This window comes from Falco punctatus (genome assembly GCF_963210335.1).
Source record: "Falco punctatus genome assembly, chromosome: 2".
Lineage (NCBI taxonomy): Eukaryota > Metazoa > Chordata > Aves > Falconiformes > Falconidae > Falco > Falco punctatus.
The window spans coordinates 23,040,577-23,065,109 of NC_137581.1; the positions used below are offsets into that span (position 1 = coordinate 23,040,577).

The 24,533-nt window shown below is 42.0% G+C and overlaps 1 protein-coding gene across 1 annotated transcript; it reads left to right on the forward strand.

The window, feature by feature from the left end:
- Window positions 1–273: 273 nt before the first annotated feature.
- On the forward strand, window positions 274–19,839 carry POLR1D (RNA polymerase I and III subunit D). The gene is made up of 3 exons (XM_080376459.1): window positions 274–437; window positions 9,951–10,025; window positions 18,461–19,839. Exons 1-3 carry the CDS (start codon window positions 412–414, stop codon window positions 18,729–18,731), a joined length of 372 nt encoding a protein of 123 aa, XP_080232585.1. The 5' UTR covers window positions 274–411; the 3' UTR covers window positions 18,732–19,839.
- The last annotated feature ends 4,694 nt before the right edge of the window (window positions 19,840–24,533 follow it).

The following is a 24,533-nucleotide window of genomic DNA, read 5'->3' on the forward strand; positions in this document are numbered from 1 at the left end:
CGGGCGGGCGAGCGAGCGAGCGGGCGGCGGCCGCCCTGCGCCTCCTTCCCCCGGCGCAGAGCCTGCAGCGCTCCTGCCGCCGGGCCGGAGGTTTGCGGTGGGTCCCGCCGGCATGCAGCAGGGTGGGCGGGGGCCCACCGGGCCGGCTGTCGCCCCCGTTCTGCCCTCGGGGGGGGGGTCCGGCCGCAGCCGCCGCTGCCCGCCGGTGCCCCGGGGGGTGTGGCGGCAGCCCGCTTCGCACCGCCCCGGCTCCTCCCTGCCGGGGTCCTCGCCGTCCGTTGCGCCTGCCCCACTGCTCCGCCCCGCCTCGCCGCCGGGCCGCCAGCGGGGTATGGTGACGGCCTTCGCCTGAGGAGCCGGGCCCTAGCGGGAGGAGAGCGGGCGCCGCTCGCTCGTCTTCGTCGCGCCGCCATGGAGGAGGACCGGGAGCTGGAGAGGTGACGGGCGAGCGGTGGCGGGGGGTGTGTGGCTGAGTGACCCCGAGAGCTCACGGCCTCGGCGGGGCCTCTCCGCCGAACGGGGCCCGGCATCGTCTCCTGCCCGGCGAGGCCCGGGCAGCGTCCGCCTGGGGCCGCCAGGAACGGCCCCCTTGGCTCTACAGGGCCCTACGCGGCGCCGGGGCCCAGCGCTAGCGCGGCCGTGCGCTCCGGAGCTGGCTGCGGCTGCGGGGCGTCCGCTCCCGGCGCCGGGCCTCAGCCCTCGGGCTCGCCGGGGCAGGAGGCGGCGGGGTCCTGGGTGGAGCGGAGGCCCCTGGGCCGGGCCCGGCCTCCGCAGCAGCAGCGCCGGGCGCGGTGAGCGTGCGGCCCCAGCGGTGTGCAGCCTGCAGCCGGCGTGCACGGTGGCTTCGGGACAGAACTTTGAAGCCCTTGCGGAGGCAGTTGCAATAGAAAATCTTCCCTCCGTGATGGGAATACTCCATTGTTACAAATAATAATAATAATAAAAAAATCAACTACTCTTGTGGTGCATGTTAGTACCATTTGGAAACAAGGCTCAGAAGTCGTAGGCGGTTCATCTTTCATCAGTTACCATTTGGTGATTAGATGAACTTGGTAAAATTTTGTAAAAAATCAATTCCTACAAATTCCAGTTTTCATTGTTGGAGATGTGCCAGTTGTCTAATTGTTAAAAATGCCCTGTTCCTTGTATGGAATAATACAAAATGCTTGGCAGCTATTTTGTAAAAAAAGAAAACTGCTTTCTACATGGTATTTCATTGGTATGAAAGGATTCATCTCACTGTACGTACTGAGTGTTCCCAAGCAAACATTGAGGATTAAAATGCAGATGTCTATAATTGGATACTCAGTCACAGTAGACCTCTCTTACTTTTGCATTAAGAATAGACTTGAGGTGTTTATATTGTGTTTTTTCCTGGTAATAATCCTACTTGTAGTTACTGGGATTTTTATTTTTTTTAATTTTTTTGAGCTTATTTGTGAGTAACTGTACTTTTCTTAGGGCTGTTTAAAAAACTGTTGCAATGTAGTGATGGCCAGGAGGTTTCTGAACTGTTGTTCTCCTCATGGTTCTCTCCCTTAACTTTTAAGAAACCATTTGTGAGAGTGCTTGTAGAAAATAACTTGTTTCTGCTTGTATCTGGCAAGTGTTTTAAATGGGCTAAGAGTGTTAGCACTGGGGTGGTAGAAGGGCTAGAGAGCATAATGCTTTCTAAGAGGCCTTTAATTCTTGGTAAGCTACTTCTGCGCTCGGATCATCAGTTTAATAATTAAAGCTTCTTTCTGTATATGCATGAATGTTATTTTTGCTGGTGCCATTCCAAACTTAAACGTTTTTTCTTTGTAGCAAGTCAAAGCCATGTTACTGTTCTGCCGTGCTGTCTTCTGGCTGCTCTTGCTGTGCTGGGGACTTGGGGGTCCTCTGGGTGGTTCAGGGCATGGCCACTCACTCTTTGGCTATAGCTGACTGCTCCACCGTCACCTTCTGATGTTCTCCTTAACAAGAACCAGATTCAAAGTTTTATCCTGCCTCATGGCTTCAATCTGAGTTAGGATTTGCTATTCCTTTTGTGTGGCAGCATGGTAGATAATGAGGATGAAGCTTAATTATTGAGTGGTACACGGTAGTGTTTAGCTGTCCGATGCCTTCAGTCCATGCTACTGTTAATCTCATCTCCACACGTGTTTAATTGGCTCTGAACACATTTTAAGTACCATATAGTATACTTAATGATCATTGCTTTCTGCCCTGGATCCACCTATTATTAGTTACTTTTTCTTACCTTTAGCTGTAGTAACAGCTGGGTTCGCTAGTAGCACCCTGAATTCAGTTCATGCTGCATGCATTTAGATGTTATACTTGTGTGTTTCTTACTCTAAATACACTTCCCCATACAGTCTTCAAGAATATAACACAGACCTGTATTCTTTGTTTTACAGACATTACTTCTTAGTTTTGTATTCAATGACCTGTTGATCATACTTTTCTGTGAATAGTACAGCAGTGGTAGTGAAGGTTTCTAATTTTTAGGCTGTATAATATGGCTTTAGCATACAAATAACAGCATTTATGTTTTGTAGCTACAATAACAGCTTGAGATTTTTGTATATGTGTTTTTTATTTAACTTACCACGGAGGAAAAAGGAGTGTAAGGAGGGGTCTCTTAATCTGGCTTGTTCTATTTCATCCTTACTGCCACATTTTCCTGCTATTATTTTTCAGTTTTACTGTGTCTGATTCTTGCTTGACATTGTATTTGATGTTTTCCTCACTTTTAATAGGAAGTGAATGCTTCCTAGAAAGCTGAATACCAACTCACAAGTTACCATGCTGTTTAGTAATCTGGATTTTAAAACTCTAAAAACTGTAAATACCACAGGTATTTATATATATATATATATAAAATAGTAGTATATATATATATAAAATAGTAGTATTTGCTACATTCTACTGAACTCTTTCCTCTTCTCCATCTCACCCAGTAACCTTTGCTGGAAATAAGAACTGATGTTTTTTCCTGTGAACTTGCTGGTACATCAGTGAAGACTCGGAGTCTTGAAATACAGTGTGATTCTAAGAAAATTCTAGGCTAAATTCTGTTAATATATATAATTAATGGTATTGTGAAGATGTGACCCAAGAATGAGAGGGAACAAAAATAATGTTACAGGTCATCTGCTAGGAACTGTTTAGTCAATTTCCCCACAAGCCTGTGTATGTGCTTTTCCTAGTTTATTTCAACTAAATATCCACTGGGATATTACAGGGGTCACCATTTTCATCTACAGAGGTCACTATTTTCATCCCTATCTAAAAAAAAAAATCTTTCTTCCCCCTCTCCTTCCTAAATCATCATCATGGTTCTCTGTGTTTGAAGCACAGAAAAGATGTCATTTCTCTGCGAATATAAAGGATGTGGCTTTGTTATACTGTGTATTATATGTCAAAATCCTTCCATAATTTTTGTCTTTCAACAGCTATAAATATTTCATAATATATGACCTTGGATACCATACCTTATTAGAAGTGCCTACCAAGCTTGTTTGGAGCATCATTTACTTGGGATTAAGTGTTTCCTGAGGAGATGCTGCTCTGAATCACAAGGAATGCTGTAATTCTGTAATAAGAGGCCTGTAGTTGAGTTGAGAATCAATAGTCTAATTTTGTTGCACAGGCATCCACATGACACTTTTTAACAAGTGAGCTTTGGGCCATGGAGAAATTAATTAATATTCTTACTGTTGTTTTTAATAGTTATAATTGAAGTGCCTGGATTCAGTATGCCATTCTTTCCCATATTCATGGAGGGAAAAAAAAAAAAAAAGTGGTCTGCAAACTAAAATTGGTATTTGAAATAGAGTGGTATGTTCACTACTCAGGCTGGTGAGAATATCAGCACAGAAATGTGCTGCAAATAGCACTCATGGGACTGACAAATAGAATATTTAAATAACTACGAAACCTGATCAACAAAGAATGAGAGCGTTCACATACCCAGTGTGGAGCGTCTTTGCCTTTGAACAAATGTTAAGAAATTTGTGGCATGTTTGTGCCTTTTTTTTTCCTTTGCTCTTAAATGTTGTGGCTTAGGCTTTGTTCTCAATGTTCCTTTTCATCAGTTTTCTTAGCAAGTGTGAGCAGATCAGACAAACCAGCTCGCAGGTGCCAATTGTAAATAACAGTGGCCTTCATTATTATTCCTTTATTGTAGAAGGCAGTATCTTCAGTCCTTTACTTGACTGAAGGTCTTGATATTAATTATTCAGATGTAATCAGAATACCAACATCCATTCTATTTCCAGTCCCATGCGTAGTTAAAAATAAGTTGTATAGTCTGCATAAAACTACTTCAAGAAAATTGATTTAAAAACTTGCTAATTTTTTTCCTGGGCTTGCAGCTTGCTGTCAGGACCTAGAGTCCCTCAGGAGGTAGGTTTAAGCGTGATTTTGGGGATCACAGTAGCCAAGCAGCCTGACCTTTGAGCTTGAATGGTAGTGGTATAGACTGCAAGGAGTTACTGATGCTATGAAGGTCTTTCACAAAGATGTTTGATAAAGGAACCCCTTCGCTGACTCTGGGAGGTGTTGAATATGAACGCTGACCTCCTACTCCAGGTCTGTACACTTCAGTAGCTGATTGCATGCTATGAAGCAATTCCAGTAGATATATTTTCATTGGAGCTCCCATCAGGATCTTTAATGAGATGATGGGGTGGGTGTAGATGGCAGACTTTATTAGGTTATGTGCCGAAAGCTCCCAGGCATGCCCACGGTGGATTAAAGAGAGACCAAAGTGGATGGGGGAGCACAAGTAGTGCCTAGCCCTGGCTTTTTCCAGGCCAGTCCCAGGAGACACCAACCCATCAGAGGTTCATCTCTGCAAACCCAGAGGTGCAGGTGGCAACCCACAGCAAGGACTCAGAGGAATGAACATGTTCTCTGGGCCCCTCCTAGGGGTGGTCCCAGGAGACAGGCTCAGCCTGCAGGTGTGACACCCATCAGGATGAGTCAATGCTGAGGAGTGCCTTTGAGACTTATTGTAGGTGTTGCTGCCTACTCATGTGGGATGCAGGAGAAAAGCATTGTGAGATTGCATAAGGCTTACTATGGGATGTGTAGGGGAGGAACAAAAGGTAGGGAAAGGGATAGATTCAGGTGACTTGGGGAGAAGCAAGAGTGGGGAAAATGGAAGAATAAGGGGATAAAAAGGTCTGGTCGTGTGTGAGAAGGCTGCTGGTTAGTACACTTGTCTGACCGTGCCCTGCACCTGTTCAGTGCAGTCTGTCCTGTCTTCCTGTTAAAGTCCTTTCTAACTCTTTCTTGGGTGAGGGACTCGGTGTGAGGTGCTACATCAGTACTCGGTGTACATCAGTGCTAGTGACTAGAGTCAAACCATGGGGTCGAGGGACCATGTTTCCATGGTACCAGCAACTGGAACAAGTGTAGGTCTGGATCCCAGCCAGAGCTGGGACCCTGGGCTGGAGGGTTGGGTGCCAGCAGCCGGGGACACTTCATGGAGTGAGTAAAAACCAAGTGTCAGACACTGGAGTGGGGACCTATTTATTTGTGCTGCAGTAGTGGAGCAAGTGTGGGCGTGTTGGGGAATGTGTGGCTGCTAGTGAATATCCAGCTGAATCAGCTGGTGAGTGGGTGAATGAGGTGGGAGCTGGGAGGTGAGCCTGTATCTCTAAGAGTGAGCCCACGAGAGGAGCTAGCCGTCGGAGGCACTGAGGAGTCCTGGCCAGCTGCTGGAGAGACTGCAGGGTCAGGGGTCTCCAAGGGCGAGACATGTGTGACCATGTGTGCCTGTGGGTTTCTACAGGCAAGACTACAGTGGGGTTGGGTGCTGGGGGACCTGGGAGTCCCAGCCAGTTCTGTGTGACAATCTGTACCAGCAATGGAATTGGGCTGGAATCTCAGAGGCTTCTGCACCTGGCCAGAGAGAAGAGTGGGATGAAGCTGTTGGTGTGAGTGCTCTGTGTGTCAGTGATCAGTGTGGCCAGTGGTGTGTGTGTGTGTGTGTGTGTGTGTCTGCTGGGAGTAGATTTTCAGCCTTGCTACTGGTTGGACCTGTGCATGGAGCTGTGGCTGCCTGGCTTCTCGGCTGTCAGATCCAGCATGATATGTTTTCTCCTAACAGAGTGGTCTATAGTTACAAACATTGGGTGGTCTCTGTAATGACATGGTGCTTTGGTTGTCTGTAACTGTATCAGACATACCTCTTTATTACCAATTAGTCATTTTTCAGTCTTGTCTATTTGACCTTTTGGAAAAAATGATGAAGCTCTTGCCCTGAGTGAGGAATAGAAAATATCTCTGGGTTTGCCTGACTTGGAAGCCTTTAACGTTCTCCCGTTTTGGGCCCATGCATTTGTGATGCAAGTTGTTAGGATTTATGCAACGGGAGCTTTGCCTGTAACCTTGGAATATAAAGTCTAACCCCCATAAATGTAAATAGGTCTTGGACCATACTCTTGAAGATAAAAGTATCACTGCTTATACCTTCACGTTACTGTAATTCTGCAGCTAAGCTTGATTGTTCAAAAAAGACTGGCACAGCAAGTTCTAAGTGGTGTTTCCTATAAAAGGTGCCAGAACGATGACAGTCATCTTAAATGTGCCCATCCCTAATTCTCCCTCCTGTCAGTCCCCTGATGTTTGGGTGGTTCTCATGTGAAAGTTGCATACCGTGTTCCCTTTGCTCATGCTGCTGTTCTTGGAGCTGAAGCTGGCAGCCACAGGGCTGTTTGTATTGTAACCAAGACATAAAAATGAAGAGAATGAGCAATGCGGAGTCCCAAGAGGCCTCTAAAAGCAAAAGTAAAAACCTTGTTTGCATAGCTTTTAAGCCTTTGGCTTACTTTTGTAGAGGATATAAGTTCAGTGAGTGGAAACGCATTATTTCAAAGGGGATCTGAGCATTTTTTTTAATTTGCCTGTGTGAATCGAAAGAGCTTTGCTAAGGTGCAGTTATTAAGAGTGATGTTGAAAGACCAGTATTAGGAAGTGGTGTTTGGTAAGAAAGGAAGGTGTCAACTTATAAGGCTACTAAGATGGGCACCATGTTAGTCTGATCTTTGATACAACTAAAGCAAAAAAAAAAAAAACCACCAAAAACTTAACTACCTCAGGGTTTATAGTTCGTACCTAAGTTAATAGAATTTGTGTCACCATATTTATTCTGATGTTTCCCCTAAAACTGAGTTGTAGCTGTTTAAAATACGTGTGTGTGCTTTATTAGTGCATTGTAGCTCAGATACTTTTGTTTATGATATTAATTATAAAATAATGGCAGATTTTTATAATATAAAAATAATGACAGGCTTTTAGTCTGCCTCCTGGTCAGGTTTCTCAAAACAGAATCACAGAGTTTGGTAACTGTGGTAAGTAAAATCAGACTACTCTTCTTTATTCTTTCTTCCCTCTCATCTGACACTGCTGTTTGAAGGCTCAGGACAGGCTTTTATAAAGGCCACATGTTCCTGCTGTCCTCACTATAAACTAGCTCAGGCTGCTCAGATAGCAAATTCTGGGTCTGGAGAAAAAAATATCTTCTTAATTAAAATAATAAAAAAACCCTCTAGTGTCTGGAGACCTGTGTATGGAACATCTCCCATTCCATTTCCATGAATGTCTGTGGTATGACTGGATATGCAACATATCCTCACAGTCAGATGCGTGCTTAAAAAAGGATTTGAATTACCCTAAGCCCAGCTGCTACTGAGATCATACCTATAACCTTATATGAGAGAGAGATTTTGTGAGGAACTGTAAACCAATATTGCAATATTGCCATTAATAAACTACTGCACAGAGAAGCAGGGCTACAATTTTTTGATGCGTTTCTTGATTGTTGTTTCTGTGGAAGTCTTGGACGCTTTCCTTTGCAAAGCCCTTCGAATGCAAACTCTCAAATGAAAAAGTTATGACCTCTGGGTATTTGCATGTTTGTCTGGCACAGATCTCAGCTTTTGCTGCGTGGAATGGTTTCCCCTTGGAACAAAGGAATATATATATAAAAGTTGGTCAAGGATTATTTGTAAGTTTGAGAACTCGTGACTAATTCTGGAGGCTCATTTAGCAATCTTTAGCTAATTGCTGGAAATTACTATAAAGTGGGGAAGTAGTTCCATGGGAGCTGATTAGTAAGTATAAAATATGAAAACTATATATAAGCAGAACTGCAGAGTAACTGTAGAAAGAGTAGCTGCACCTTGGTGTACATTACACTCGCATTCATTTAGCACCAATTCATTTTCTATTGCCAGGGTAAGCCAAAGCATTCCCAAAAGCAATACAGAAGAAAAAACTTCTGTGTTTATAAAATGTGACCAGCCTATACTAATGAATGAACGAATCCACAATCACAAATGTGAAGGGGAGCCAGTAAAGGCATATGTTAAGACCATAACAAACTGAAGGTTAGATCTGGACTGACAGATGTAGGTTGCTGTGTGACTGCATAACATTTTCTCATTAGCTACTGAAGGAAATTCTGAGCTGCTTATTTTTATTCCCTGTTATGCACATGCAGTGTGTGTGTTTAAACCTAAGGCTTCTGGTGTTTTCTATGTAGACTTTTAATAACCTAAATGGTAATAAACCACTCTGTTAGGTGTTTAGAGCCCAGCATTAACTTGTTAGATCTTCACACGGACCCGCCATGTAAACCACTTTTCTTCTCAGACCTGCTTCTGCTATTGGGTGATGACTCAGGACTTCTCTAGACTCGAATTTGACTTAACAAAACTAATACTCGGGCATTTTTTAATCTGTGGCAAAGCAGCAAAATCCTGCTGTGCTGATAATACCATAACAATGTGTTGGGACATGGCTTCCTTGAAGTTTGAGTTGAGGTCTGTTGACAGTTACCTTTTTTGCACAGTCTAACACACACTTGTACTATCAAGGTGATGATCATGTTTCTGATGTAGTCCAAACAACCAGCAGCCATTCTGGCACATTGTAGCTGGGAGAGCTACACAATAAATACCCTTTTTATTACCTCTTACCTTCAGTCTTACCCGTGTCAGTGTTGTTAACACTTAGCTTCGTTTACTGGATATTATGGTCAGGTGTGTAGCTTTACTTTTCTGTCTTGCAGTTATTCATGGTTGACTTCTGTAGTTGCTTACAGTTAACTAACCAAATTGTTAGTTTATGCGTTCAATTTATATAATAAATGGCTTACATTATCCATTCATTTGTTTTCACATTAATTTCGACCAGGAACTGTAGAGAAATTACTTAAGTTTTATTTGAGATGAAAATTAAATTGTAAAGAGAACTGAAAGACCGACATTGCAGGAGTTACCTATAATTAGCATAATTAACACTCTCCAATGATGTCTTATGCGGGCACAGTTATTTAATTGCTTTAGTGTTAGTCTGGCCAGTTTGTTCTAGAAGATGCTGATAATGTAAAAGTTGGTCGTTTTGGATGGCAGCAGATCATAGTCACAAAGATGAGCACTTCCACCGTTCACACAAAGCTAGTACAGTTTGACGACTGGTAGTTGCAGTGATTTTACTGTCATCTGACTGCTTGCTATTTTACTGGTGGCAGTTGACTGTGCTCAAAACAGGTCTGCTGTGGTTGAGAGACTTAAGGAAGAACCTAAGTGAAGTGACAGCAGGGAAGAGCATTCCTAAGGTGAAATAACAGGGGCTGTGCTTTTTCAGTGTAGGACACCAGTTTCACACACTTTATTTCTACTGTTCAATTAGTGTTGCAATTTTTGTATTTGTAGTTGTACAAATATTGCATTTGTAACAGCTTTGATTGTTTTTAATATGTCAAAATGTTTCTTTAAAGCTTGGTGCATAGGGATCTGAATTATCTTATTAAGAAAGTCAAGGTGATTTTGGTAGCCTCTTTATTGCTTAATTCATTACAGTGAGGAAGCTTTCCGCTTAATATACATAAGTGCATAAGGTGACCAGTTCTCGTGTTCTGCAAGCAGTAACTTTTTACTTTTCCTCATATTTAGGAAGGCTGTGGAAGAGTTACTTAAAGAGGCAAAACGTGGGAGAACCAGAGCTGAAACAATGGGAGCTATGGGTTGGTAAGTTGTGCCAAGAGGAAATGAATGCTATGACTGATGCCTACATAAATTTTACATTTAATGTGTGACGGAAGTCTCTACCTTTTAATTTGCTTCATGTTTAAATAATTTGTCTTCATCTAGGTATGAATTTGTCTGGGAAAAAAATTGAGTCCAGATAAGAAAGAAGTTCAAGTAAATTCTGCCTGCATGAAATTTCTTGACTGAATGCATTTGAAGTCAAAGCAATTGGAACACTGGGAGTAGCTTCTGTAGTAGTATTGCCTTATAATAGATGGAATTGCTAAGTTTGAATTGGAACCTCGTGAGTCTTTAAAATACGGGGTAGCTTCAGTGTGCATGTAGTTACATACAGGCCATGTGTTACTGGGTTAGAATCTGTTTAAGTTAAAAGAATTTATAGCCTGACAAAGCAACCTAAACCCTTAAAACAATAAAAATAATCAATGATCTAGTAGAGAATCCATGTGTAAACTGCAGCCAAAAATGAACTCGGAGTATAATCCCATTTTGGAAGGAGGTATTTTTAAATACTAAAAAAACTGTTAAAACCCAGGGGCTAATTTGTATAGCAAGTGGGAAAAGAATCACTGTATTTAAATCTTAAGTGAAATACAATATTAATTCTTCAAAGCAGTATTTCAGTTTTTACAGCTAGATTATCATGGAATGTAATGCATGTAATTGTAATTAAAGAAGTAATAACGTGCTGAGTCATTCATCTAAAATAACATATATGACTTTGATAAGAAGCTATTGGATCTAGGGATATTCACCCTAATCGTGCACCAGTTGACTGCATTAAACTCATTTGTAGATAAGGTTTGGCTTCCTCCACCAACAGTAGTGAAAGATAAGCCTGCACTGTTAATGAAGTCCTCAGCTGATTTTTGGGCTGTGTTTTTGCATCTCTGAAGAGATTAACTGTTTTCAGCAAGATGGTATTTTAATTATTTCTGGTTTTGAAACAAATTTTGGGTTTTTTGAATATTTTACCCAGTATTTCTGCTAGGGATGCACCTTATACCCTTTATGTTAAAATAGTTAAATTGGTTTAATCCCCTAGAGTGGTTATAACTATACTAATAGAGCATGCTTTTGCCTTGTCAGTGTCCCAAATGGCCAGGTAAACCAGTGCAGATAATTAGTACCGTGAAGTGTTGCATGCATCCAGTTACTGTGAATTTGCAAGTTAATTCCAGGTATGGAGACTAAATATTTCAGTTGGGAGATAACCGAGGGTCCCTGTGCAACTTTGCTGCTGCTTGTGCAGTCTGGAATACCTGCCAGGAATGTGTATGGTTTTCTACTCCTGGCCCTGGCTACTTATTCCTTGTCTGTAAAAGAGTAGTGGTCCTGCTCGGCTGGCTGTGATGATGGCTCAGGGTAACATGCAGTTTGCTAAAGCATGCCCAAGACCTGCCAAAGCAAGGGATACCCAAGGGTGACCTGTTCTTCAGAACAGCTACAGATTCCATTAAAGTGAAATAGTGTCTGGCTAGGCAGACACTTTAACCTCTGTGTTAAAGGTGTAGGAGGAGAGGATTGTCAAGAAGGCTTCAGGAAGAGGAAGACTTGTTGACATAGGGATTGGCATGGCGATATCCTGAATTGAGACTGTTGAAGTAAGGATGCTTTCAGCTGCAGAGGAACATGAGAATAGCAATACTGGGTCAGAGGATCCGTCTCTGCAGTGCCCTGTCTCCATCAGCGGCCGGTACCCAGTGCTTAGGAAATGGAGCAAGAAAAGTACAAGAAAGTAGCAGTATTTCCTCAAGGTACTATCCCAGCTTCAGGCAGTCTGCAGCTCAGGATATCCTGCACTCAGAAGATTTTTTTTTTTTTATATATGATGCTTCTCCAGGGATTTTTCCCTCTCTGAATTTATCCTTAGAGAGACTGGTAGTAATCCCATTTGTCACAAATCTGCTGCCTTAGAGTTTGGCATAGGCTAGTGTATAGCTGATGTAAGTGGCTGTAAGGAAGGTGTAAAGTCCCCCATAGGCAGACTCCCAGTAAGTCCTCGGTGTTTCGTTCTGCAAGTGCAAGAAACAGAGCACCAGCTGGAAGCTGCCAGTGCTCTTTTCCCTTTAATATTTTTCATGCCCCATTGTGCTGTTCTGGTCCTTTTGAACTGGCCCAGCAACTAGGTATTGCATATATGCATGGGAGATGAGATAACCAGTAAGATATTTGGAAGGAAACTTAACTGTGCTCAGCTGAGTATCACACTTCAGCAAAATGCCACCAGATGTAACTGATGTTTCAGTAAATCCTGAAGGGCTTTAGAGATTAGATCCAGGACTGACATGTAACCTTGCAACTCTAAACTACTTGAGAGGAAGGTTACTGCTGCTCTGAGCTCTGTGGACAGCAATTGAAATGAGCAGAAAAGTTAGTGCGTGAAAATGTGTGTTAATAGACCAAATCCAGGAGAGCATAACTGGTAGAAGCAAAGGACAAGGTCATCACCAGCTTGTCTAAAAGCACAGTCTTAACAGGTAAAACGCAAAACCTTCCTTCCTTGCCAAACTCAAAATGCTTACAGGTTTGTTTCATGAGGACTCAGCCCTTTGTCAGAGGAGTCCTGGAGAAGAGATGCACAAACCCTGGAGACATCTAGTGTAAGGCCATCAATCCTGCATGGGCACTGCATAGTTGAAGCAACTCGGCCTATGAAGAAAAGATTTGTTCTGCCATCTGTCTTTGGGTAAGGAGAAGCAGAGGCTGCTGCTGCTTGTACTTCTCTGATTACAGTTTATGTTGCTCTCCAGCAGCTGTTAAATTCTGGGAAATACATTTCTGGAGTCAGTGGCATTTGACAGGAATTGGTTAAAGGGAGGTGTGTGGGGAGGTGGCATTCCCAGAGGGGGGGAACTATTGTGCATACCTTTACAAAGGAGTAGTGTCTCCTGGTGGGTGTTGATGGCAGCAAAGCTTTAGCCAGCAAGCCTCTGAACACTTGTTTTCGACTGCTTTCAGGTTCAAGCCACTGCTGTGTTGCTGTCCGGAGTGATTAGTTCTCCATAGCTCAAGTACACTGTTTGAAGAAGTTCCCCAAGCACCCCTACCTAAATTTTTGCTGTCTCCTTGTATGACATGGATAATCAGCTGCTGTTTGAGCCTAAATTGCAAGCATCCAAGCTAGCATCGATGACAGCTACAGAAAAAATGTAGAAAGCAGTCATCCTTTAGCCTACTGTCTGATACAAAGACTTAGCCTTGAAATACGGGACAGTGTCACTAGTAGGTATTTCTTCCAGTTTTGGAATGTTTTGCCAGTGCTACATTGTCTTACAAGCTTGCTGTGGATGGCATGGGTGGGTGCTGCAACCTGTAGGGGTTAGATGCTAGTAGGAGAAAGGCCTGTCCCAGACAAGGAGGCTGGTGGTGGTATCAGGCAAGAGTTTATGTGGGAAGAGAAATTATCTGAGACTCTAGACATGGAGCAACTGTCAGTGTTGCCAGTGGGGCTGCATGAGCCATTAGTTGGTTAAGAGTCAGCTTGCTGGCCTCCACACTCAGGACTGCGCAGATTGACAGTATCTAGGTCCAGGGCAAATTAATCCAAGAAATAACTGGATATTCGTATTTGTAGATCTCTCATTATTGGCTTGAGTATTGACTTGTGCCTTGGATGTCCTCAAGATTCTTGTTCTCAGCACTGCAGTATTTCTAGTTCCTGCAGTGCTCCTTTTGTATGTACTCCATAGTGATTCTTGTTGGGAGTCTCCAACATCATTATGATACCACATGATGTAGATCCTGCTGACCATGTATCTGGTTTAAGCATTAGTAGAGCTAATCAGAAGTAAGAAAATGTGTGAGGGAAGGGGAAGAGAGGATCTTCTTCTGAAGATGTCTTAATCCTGGAAATGCTGAGCAAAAGAGCAGAATCTCTGGCTGAATCACAGTCATGCTGCTGTGATGCTCCAACTTTTGAGATAGGATATCAGAACAGCTGTCTAGAAGTTAATATTTGAAGGGCCAGCTGGATTCAGGATGGTAAGTTGTGGACAAATAGTGTACAAACACTTGAAATGGTTAGATAAATTTATCCTAGATTCATCAGAGAGTATTGGATACAGATGCATTAATGTTGTAGAATATTTGGGGTTTTCCATCGTGTGTTTAGATAAAATCAACCTATAAGCTCGGCTTTCCTGAAGGTGTTTTTTTTGGTCCTATGTACATAATTCATAAGCTTCCTTATAGCACTGGAGTTATGTCCTGTTTTAAAGGGTTGTTGTGCTTTAATTGAGAAAGGCAGTTACAATGCCATACAAGCTACTGTGTGGAAAAGTTCTAGAGACTGACTTTGTTTTCACTGGCATATAGGTCTGATCTTCAAAGACGATGGTAGCAAGTGCGCTAAGGCTGCACTGATTGTAATCTTCCCTGCTTACTTGAAAAGCTTACCTAAAATATGATATGGAAACTGGGATTTTTTGGGATAGTTTTTTCAGCACTGCCTCATAAGAGTAGATGAAATTGCAAAAAGAAGATACATTTTGAAAGCATGAAATTATTTTTAATCCTATTTATTGTAAAGCAATCCTAAAATTGCTTTCATTCCTATAGATAGCTTTCTGTTCAATACCAAATCTGTTGAGAGTATTGCAGAATATAAAATAATGAAGATGAAACTGAAGCGTTTGAGGGCACTGAACTGCGAAATGCTGTATTGCATCTTGTCTCTGAATGAATGGGTGTTGCATGACTGTGCAGAAACACTGCAGTGTGATTCCCCTACACCTCATCCATTTGAATGGGAAGAGGAGGAGAAACAGGGTACAAAGAGAGATTGCAAAGTAAATACGTTAAAATCTTGTAATAGGAGCACAGGTTCCCATCCGGCATCCCGGCATCCTGCCAGCTGTATCTAGCTGCCAAGACCATAGTCCTCCCAGGTGTCCTCTTTTGTGAGTTCCCTTGTGAAAGGATAACGGCTTAGATTAGTTGGTTTGGCAAAACAACCTCTAGCTGCCTTCCCCTCCCCCCCCCCTTCAGTCACTCTTCTGTTAAATACTGTATTTTCCATGGCATTTTGGAAGTGGTAGGAATGTACTTGTAAGTTCATCCGTAATGAATTTTATTTCCTGGAAAGATGTGATTTACTCTGTATACTGAGGCTTACTGTGCCAAGCTTGTTTGGTATGTCCAGTTACTCAGCAGAGGAGAAAAGACTGTGGTGCATGGCACCGTATTCTTGTGTCTTAAATGGTGTCAGCATGTTTAGCTGTTAGGAACTTGTATGGTACACTTCTGTGCTGAACCGCACTGCTACACATGATGACAGGTATTGACTGGAAATTCTGTTATTGCACAGATATTGGCTTAAAATGTCAAAAGTAGAGTTAAGATACTACCTGTGTTCACAATAATGGATTTCATCTTTTTTTACTTGCTCAACGTGTGCTGTTGACTCTTTGTCATTGCATAGTGGAGAGATTTTGGGGGGTGGGGGACTTATCTCTGGTGGGAAACAAGGTTCTGTAGGTAAGAATAGCTTGGTTTAGCTTATTGGAGCACACAAAGCAAAAAGCAAACTCTTACACTGAATGAATACATTGCTGCAGAAGCGGAGTCCATTTTGTAGACAAGACTGCTCTAGAATTGCAGGTTGCTTGCTTGCTTTGGTCATGACGGCAGCCGTGCTTCAGGCATGCTTCAGTTTGGAACTGTAATGTTCTTTTAACATTTTTGTCTGTTTGTTTTTAAAGAAGAACATTTAAAATCTGTTCTGTGGCACTGTTTACTAGTCAGCGGTATTGCATTCCACCTTGCCTAGGCTGAGCTTGCCTCCCAGCCCTTCCGAACTTAAATTGAGGGCAAAGCAGTCATTGAACTGAGCGTTGCAGGATCAGACGTACAGCAAGCCCAAGAGTTGTCTTTGGGGAGGTCGATTTTCTCACCACTAGAAATGCTTTCAAAGGTATCAGTGGATTAATACAGATCACTTGTAATCTTCACAGTTCCACATATACCATGGATATATTTAAACATTATGGGCTTGTGTGTATGCGTGTGTAACGTAGCACGTGCCATACATCTAATTTTCTTTAAGACTTCAAGGTAGAATTTGTTTTGTTGAAGTCTGAGGTCAATGAAACTAAGGAGTACTGTTTCTCTTCAGTGATGTAACTTACTGCTGCTCTGTGAGAGGCCAGTGGCTCATTTTTATCAGTGTATAATGGTGAACTAAAGGTGTCTCTTAGCTGACTCTGAAGCCCTGCATTTCTCCTAAGTTTTCATTCTTAGTATAGCTCAGGCACCACTTATAGTGCCAAAAAGAAATAAAAACTTCATCAGGGTAAATTTATTTAGGGCAAATTGTCTCATTCTTGTGTCATATATATTAGTGCTTAATCCAATGCATTACCTCGTAAGAAAAAGCAAGAGGAAAGAGACAAATGCGAAATAGTTTTTGCCTGGATTGCGGCCTAGAGAAAGCTGCCCTCCTTGGTATGAAATGTTGAGGTTTCACAGTTTCATGCTGGCATAAGATAAACAGAGGACTTGAATGTTGGCTGTTCTGTACTATGTCTTGACTGTAACCTGTGCTATGGCGTGTTCAGCACCATGTTCATAGGTGATGTAGCTTGAAGTAGAAACCCTATTCTAGTGACATATGTTAGTTTTGTATTTTTACTTGGTAATACAATTAATGGATAAATACTGTCTCCCTAATAACTCTAAAACTAGCTATGGTGTAGAAATGTGTCAAGAAATACCCAGCAGAAATAAAGCAGTGTGGCTGTTTAATGTATACGTCTAAAATTGCTATCATAAGTTCTTTGAGGATTTAGGTTAAGAACAATTTCCAGTGATGTTTAGCAGGCAGACCTAAAGTAAAACACAGAATCAGAGTATCACAGAATGGTCAAGCTTGGAAGGGACCTCTGGAGATCATCTAGTCCAACCCCCTGCTAAAGCAGGTTCTCCTAAAGCAGTTTGCACAGAGTCACATCTAGGTGAGTTTTAATGTCTCCAGAGAAGGAGAGTCCACAGCCTCTCTGGGCAGCCTCTTCCAGTGCTCTGTCACTCTCAAAGCAAAGTTCTTCCTCATATACAGGTAGAATTTCCCGTGTTCCAGTTTGTGCCCGTTGGCCCTTGTCCTGTCACTGGGCACCACTGAAAAGAGCCTGGCCCCATCCTCCTGACACTCACCCTCAAGATATTGGCAGACATTGATAAGGTCCCCTCCCAGTCTTCACTTCTCCAGGGTAAACAGGCTGCCCAGCTCTCTCAGCCTGTCCTCATCAGAGAGATGCTCCAGTTCCTTCATCATCTTTGCAACTTTTTGTAAGACAGTGGTAAATGCCATGTCCAGTTAAAAGTCCTGAAGTATGATAAATAATCAGACATAGGATCTTCATTGCAATTTCCTTCTTGTTCTGATACATCTGATTATTCAGAGGTGTCAAAGGTTTTTAAATGCTCAGGGTATAGTTTCTACACTTACACAAAATATTCAAGTAAAATAGATACCTTAACGTTGTGTTGTTAGGATTCATTGACTCCATAGCTGATTCATTTAAGTGGCACTGTGATCTCTTTAACAGCTCTGCTTTTTTTCAGAGTAATTCCATAACTTCTCCATTATCATGCAAACTGAAAAATGTTGTGAAGGCAAACACCAGGATGGCTCTCACTATAAACAAAGTCTTCAGAGTGATTTCTGCAGAAATATACTTAAATTTGTTTTTTCTCCTTCCATTCTTTGAGATGATAAATAGGGAATAAGTAGACTATAGCTGATATCAATGAGATCAATGAAATAAATGTACAGTACTTGTTTACTAAAACTAGCTCATAAGTTATGTGCAGAAATTTTAAGCTGCAAGAGGAGAAAGTCGGAAACAATGCAAAAGAGTTGAATAAGTATGCTTTCTGTTCAAAAAAAAGAAATAAAATGTTTTGTTTGGTGGTTGCCAGATACAAGTTAAAATTGGTATGCTCGTGTATGTGTTTTATCACTACAGCTGTTTGGGTTCTTCATGCAAATCTATTTTCTACTTTCTGACTATCTCAGTTTGTTGGATAATGCTGACTTTAGTAGATTATTATCTTATAAAACATTCTGATTTGACCTAGAATATGTTACTAAATATTTGATTCTTGAATACTGAAGTTAAGAACTGCCAGCCTTAAAATACAGTCATCCTCTGCTTCTGCCTGCACGCACCACCTTGTGAAAATCATGTGGATTTTCACTGTGTTGAAGTAGAATAATTTTCATCCTATCAAGAGTAATATAAAAGGAGAATAGAGACAACCTTGAGCATATCTTTCTGTACTGAGAGTTTACACTAGGTGGCATGCAAGGAAAGCCAAAAGCACAAACCTGTCTTAAAATTATTGAAGTTAAAACAGCAGACTTGTTTCAGGATGTTTTTATCTTGTCTTTTGATCGCTTTTAAATGTCTTTACAGGTTGAAATGTCCTCTTGCTGGTACAAATAAAAGATTTCTTCTTAATACCATCAAAAACACGTTACCGTCTCAAAAAGAACAAGACCAAGAACGTGAGGAAAAGGAGGACAATAAGGAGCCTGAGCCAAACAAAAGCAGGAAAGAAGAAAAACCAAAGAAACACAGAATTCACCCATACACACCCAGCTTTCAGTCCAGACGTAGAGTCAGCTACTCTCCTCCAAGGCACCGAAACAGGAACCAGCACACAAAGGATAAGCATGAAAAGTGATCAGGCAAACGATGGGGAGAGGAGAGTGCCGAATACATGGTGTGACAAGCTGGGAATGTCATTATGAATCGGACTGCAGGGATTGTCTCGCTTTTTCAGGAAAAGGTGCTGTTCAAAACTGAATTTTGAACAGTTGCGTGTGTGAAAAGTAACCTTGAGGTAGCTTTAGAAAACTGTTCTTTGGGATCTTTAAGAGAAAAGCAAAGTGCAGCATAAGTCTTTCAGTTGTTTTAGAACAGACGTTCCTTTCCCTTTGCTTCATTCCTCTCTCCCCTTTTGACTAAGCTTAGGGTCTTAGTGATGGAGTGTGATACACATGTCACTGTCCGATACAACTCATTTAGTCATGTCACTCCTTTGGAAATAAATTTAAATTAAGCAGAAATCTATTTATTGTGTAAAGTTGGAAGAACTTCTTTGCTGCTAACTGATAAAGAAGTTTTGCGTGTTTGAGTTAGTTTAGTTACAGAATCTAGAAGAAGGGAAAGCTGGTCAGTGCCTGACCAAGCACATGCATTTCGTATAGGGTATAAGAATTTGCTTTCTTTAGTATAAAGAGAACAAATTTAAAATGGGCAGTGCTGGTTTTGCTTTCCAGGAGGGACTACCAGGAAAGACTGTTTTTGCTTGTTATTGTATATTCACGAACCTGTCATAGATAATAATAAACGTTACCCCTAAAAAGCCATAACTGCAATAATTGTCTCTGTTTAGACTTCCCTCTGGAAGGAAGTAGTTTGAACAGTCTGTTGTCATGGTGCTTTCAAAACAAACCTTGAAGACAAAATTACCTGTCCACTGCTAGAAAGTTTCCAAGTAAATGTGTAATACTAGAAATACAGAGGTGATGCTTCAGTACAGTAAATACAGCCAAATGCTCACTCTCCAAGCCTGTGTGACAGTTCTGTAGTGGTACAGTTCTTAAACATGTGACTTGGGGCACACGAGATGCACGTAGTCATGTTCAACATCTCACTTCTGTTTGCGTTACGGTAACAAACTTCTGTGTGAAATATTTTGTACGTCGGTATTCTCAAAAACTAATTGTTTTGAACATAGGTTTCCGTTTTTAAGTGTGTTGACAATAAATCAAAAATGCTCATTCGAAGCGCTTTGTGGAATTAATGCTTTTAATGGGTTTTTTAACTGAAACGGGCCTCGAAGGGAAAGGAGCATTAGGGCCCCGTGGTCCTTCGGTGTTGTGTCAGGGCAAGAGTGCCACCTATAGGCTAATCTATACCTTGTCCTGCTGTACTTACCTGTCTGTCTTGGAAAGAGCGTGTTAGCTAGGGGATGGGGAGACCAAAGTGGAGATCTGCTGTGGCTGAATTGTGATGCGTGAGCTGGGAATTACTCTTCTGAGTAATGGGTAGTTCAGCTGGTGTTGAGTCCAGCGGTGGCTGCCAGGGTCAGTGTATCAAACAAAGTAGGATACTTCCACGTTACCACTGAGGAGCTGTGGCCAGTTTCTCTATTTCCTATCAGGAACCGTAACACTAGAACTCCCAGCCTTTCAGAAAATTTCCAACAATTTAAGTGGCATTGGTTGAAAAGTAGTATCTTTGTAGGGCTATCTTTGGTTTAAGTAAACATACACTATTTGCAGTCTATTTTGCTGGACATTGGTTGTGTTCTAATAATCCTTTTCAGAAGGACAGCTCTTCTAATACCAGCTGGGCTCTACTGCAGCAACAGTGCTGAAAGGATGTGGCTTTGCAGCGGAGAATTCATCTCACTGTTGATCAGGTTTGGGACCAGAGATGTTCCACAGAACAAAACTCCATGAATTATTGCTGGTCTGGCTTGTGGTGATAATACGGTGCCCTGAGAGTTTGCCACACGCAGGCCTTCAAACACCCCTTTAGGATGAGTGCTGTTGTTGGTTCTACGTTAATTTAAGCCAGGCTTTCAGGTGGGGAAAGTGATTAGAGTGTGCTTTCAAAATTGACTTGGATTGTTGATGGGGAGTGCTTCTGTACTAGAAGTGCTCAGCTAGAGGATCTGATATGGCCTAAACCAGATAGCTGAAGAAAGCCTGTCTTCATAAGTGCTGATAGATTCAGGTCTAATTCCACTTTTTACTTACTAAAGCACATACGTGAATTACTAATCTTTCATTGGTTCATTCCATGTTTTAGTGCTGTCTTTCCTAAGTGTACATAATAAAAATTGCTGCTGCTTGTTAACTGTTCTTAAGGCAAATTTTCACCTGCTGATCACTTTTTTAGTAAGTAATAATTAAATAAATAATGGGGTGCATAAGGCCAGGTTTGTATTGTGTCTGCAGTTGCTTGTATTGTGCAGCACCAGCATCGTGTCTGTAAGCTGTCCCTGAACCTTAAAGCTTGAACATGACTGTTCAAAATGTGGTATTAACTGCTGTAACTCCAAACACTTGCTACTCGTGAAAGTGCCTAGTCCTTAAAATAAATAAATACATAACGAAATAAGTAGTGTGTCCTTGGTCTCAGCTTCCTGTAGTAGTGCATTGCAGCCTAGTTACTCAAAGGAGAGGGGAGTGCACCTTATGTTTAATGTTGCTGCAATGAGAACTTTGAAGGTGTTCATTGTGTATCTGAGCTACTAATGTTGTCTTTGTTTAGATTCAGTGCATGTTGTGCAGATAACAAAGTTTATTCAGGCTATTCTCTTGCCATAGCCAGAAGAACTTCTTAATTAAATTTTATTATTATGTTGAACAGAAGCCTCCAAAATGTTCATTTTCATCAACCTGAGACTGAATGTAGGTCATAAAACAATGTGAAAGAAGAGGAGAAAACATTTTATGAATCGGCTTTATGAAATACTTCTATTAATTTTGCCTGTCAGGGAGATAGTAATGTGCAGTTCTTACATTCATTGTATGGCCTCTTCTCTATTGTAAATCCAGTTTGAATTATTTACAATGAATCATGGACATCTAAGAAAAGCACAACAGATTTCACTTATAACGTGACTTAAAGGCAAAAATAAATCCTGTTTTTTAGACTGATCCAGTCTAAAACAGAAGTTTCTTGAGGTGCAGTTGTAAGAGCGTTCCTTAGTGATTATGAAATTTCTACAGAAAACTAGTTAACAAAGGAGATGTAAATGTTTGTAGATCAATGGAATAATGTAGCAGGAGGGGGTTGCTTTTCCTGCACAAACAGAACTGGTTTTTGTCTTGTGGCTGCAAGTTGATCACCAAGAAGCCTGTTTCCTCTCCTGCCCTATTGGAGCTCTCATTAATAATTATGTGTTTTCAGTTAATTAAACTGGAACAACACAAAAGTGGACTTGCTTGGATAAGTAGCAAGAAAACATATTTCAATTGTGTTTGGAGAAGGATTTTATTCATTCTTATCAGTGGAGTCACTGATCCACCAAATCTTTATTCATGTGAGTGATCTTTGCACTTGCAAATAATCCTGTTGTAGCTCACTATCTATGAATGAAACTCTTGTCTGCATTAATATACACTCTTTGTTTCAGTGACTGTCAATAGGAAATAATCAAGAGTAAATGTTAAAAAGGGCATAGGTCCAATTTAAAAAAAAAAAAAAAGTAAAAATTTTGCAAACTATATATACATTCACAAACTTATTTCCAGGTGCAATAGTCCTAAGACAGAAAAAACCTCAAATACTTTTATGCCAAAAATTTAGCAGCCTCTCAAAGTCTGAAATGAACACTCTGGATGTATCTTCCTTATTTATTTTACATCAGTTCAGTATTGCTTAGACTCTAAATTTACCAAATACCGTTTTAGGAACTCTCAGGCCATTAGCCCCCACCTTATAAAATGGTTGTAAAAGCCTGCATCTGCAGTGAATCTCAAAACATTGAATCTCTATCTGTACACGACAAAAATAAAACTTTTTTTTAAAGGAAAGCAAGAAGTATATGGTATTTTTACACAAAACTGTTGTTCATACAATAGTCACTGCTACACAAAACAATGAGCCTTATGGCTGGATTGTTGAGTGTCTTGGTTTCAGCTGGGAGAGAGTTAATTTTATTCTTAGTAGCTAGTACAGTGCTGTGTTTTGGCTCTGATGTGAGAACAAAGTTGATAGGACACTGATGTTTGTAGTTGTTGCTGGGTGATGTTTGTACTAAGTCAAGGACTTTTCAGTTCCTTGGGCCCTGCCAGCGAGAGGTCTGGAGGGGCACGGGAAACCGGATGGGACACAGCCAGGACAAGTGACCTGAACTGGCCAAAGGGATATTCCATACCATGGGACATCATGCTGAGTATGTAAGCTGGGGGAAGAAGAAGGAAGGTGGGGACATCTGGCATTATGGTGTTTGTCTTCCCAAATAACCATTATGCATCCTGGAGATGGCCGGACACCTGCCCGCCCATGAGAAGTGGGGAATGAATTCCTTGCTTTGCTTTGCTTGCGTGCGCGGCTTTTGCTTTACCTATTAAATCGTTCTTATCTCAACCCCTGAGTTTTACATTCCTTTCCGATCCTTCTTCCCATCCCTCGGGGTGGGGGGGAGTGAGCAAGCGGCTGCGTGGTGCTTGGTTACTGGCTGGGGTTAAACCACGGCATTGAGCCGAATGGTTTAGGCTAAGGAACAGTGTGAGTTCTGCACAGTTCTTCTGAGAGCATCCCCTCTCTGTTATATTGCAGTCGCACAGGGCTAACTGCACAGATGTGTGGGAAGTGGTGTGGTGCCCTGGGGCCGGGTATAGTCCCCTGCCATCTTGGGGTAGGTCTCTGGAGTTCGGTTCCACATCTACAACTTCCCTGTAGGATCTTTGGCAGGTTTTCTCATTGCATTGGATACGTCTGTACCATAAAGAGTAGGTTTTGTGTGGTCATAAGCACTGTAAGGCTGTTTCTCACCCACCTTTTGTCCTCTTGGCTACTCTGCAGGTGGCCATCAGCTTCTCAGGGTGGCTGCATTTGACAAGGGCCCATGGGCTTGTGCAGCCCTGTGGCCTCCAGACCCTGGGGGCACTGCTGTCACGAGCCTTGACTGTGGATGTGGGCAAGCCATGGCCACCACGGCTTTGGCAGTGAACGGGGCAGAATCTGGGCTTACTTGCTTCTCTATAAATAGAGATTTGCGATGTAGGAATACACAGAAGATCGATACATAGGGATACTTTGAGAAAATCACATCACAGCCTCACGTTGATAAAACCTCAGGCACCGTGTATCGCCTGTGAAGCACCGTTGTGCTCTGGAGAATGGCATGACAGACTCATGTTCTGCCCTCTCACTGTCATTGCAAGCTGGAACATGGTCACAGAAAGAGCATTACAAGGATATGACACTACAGTCACAAAGGCAAAAATCCAAACTGTCAGAAATTGAAGGCAATGACATCTTTAACGCAGTGGGTGAGAAAAGGCTGTCTAGACCACAGTAGAAAACCAGTGTAACTGAGGAGTTAATTGGACTCTTTTAAGTCTGAAAGTAGAACCCAGAGAGCCAACAGAGACTCTTGCTAGCAAGCAGAAAGGACACCCTGCTGCTCTGGGCCACCCTCCCACCCACACTGGTTCAGCTTTTTGTGGGGGGAGCCGTGGCCACCCCATCACACCCAGTGCATGTTCCCTTGGGTGGCAGATGCAGCACAGTGAGGGTCTTCCTTGGCCTCCCACCGATCCTGACCCATCTCAAGTCTGTGCTGAGATGGCAAAAATTCTTAACATTTGTCAGCTTTAAGGCTAAAGGCACAAGTCCTGGAACTTGGTGGAGTTGACTCTGACGTGTCACAAGCATACAGTAATTAACATAATAAAAAGTAACACAAAGTACTGTAGCTACTTACATCATTGATCCTTTTACACTGTACGTTTAGCAG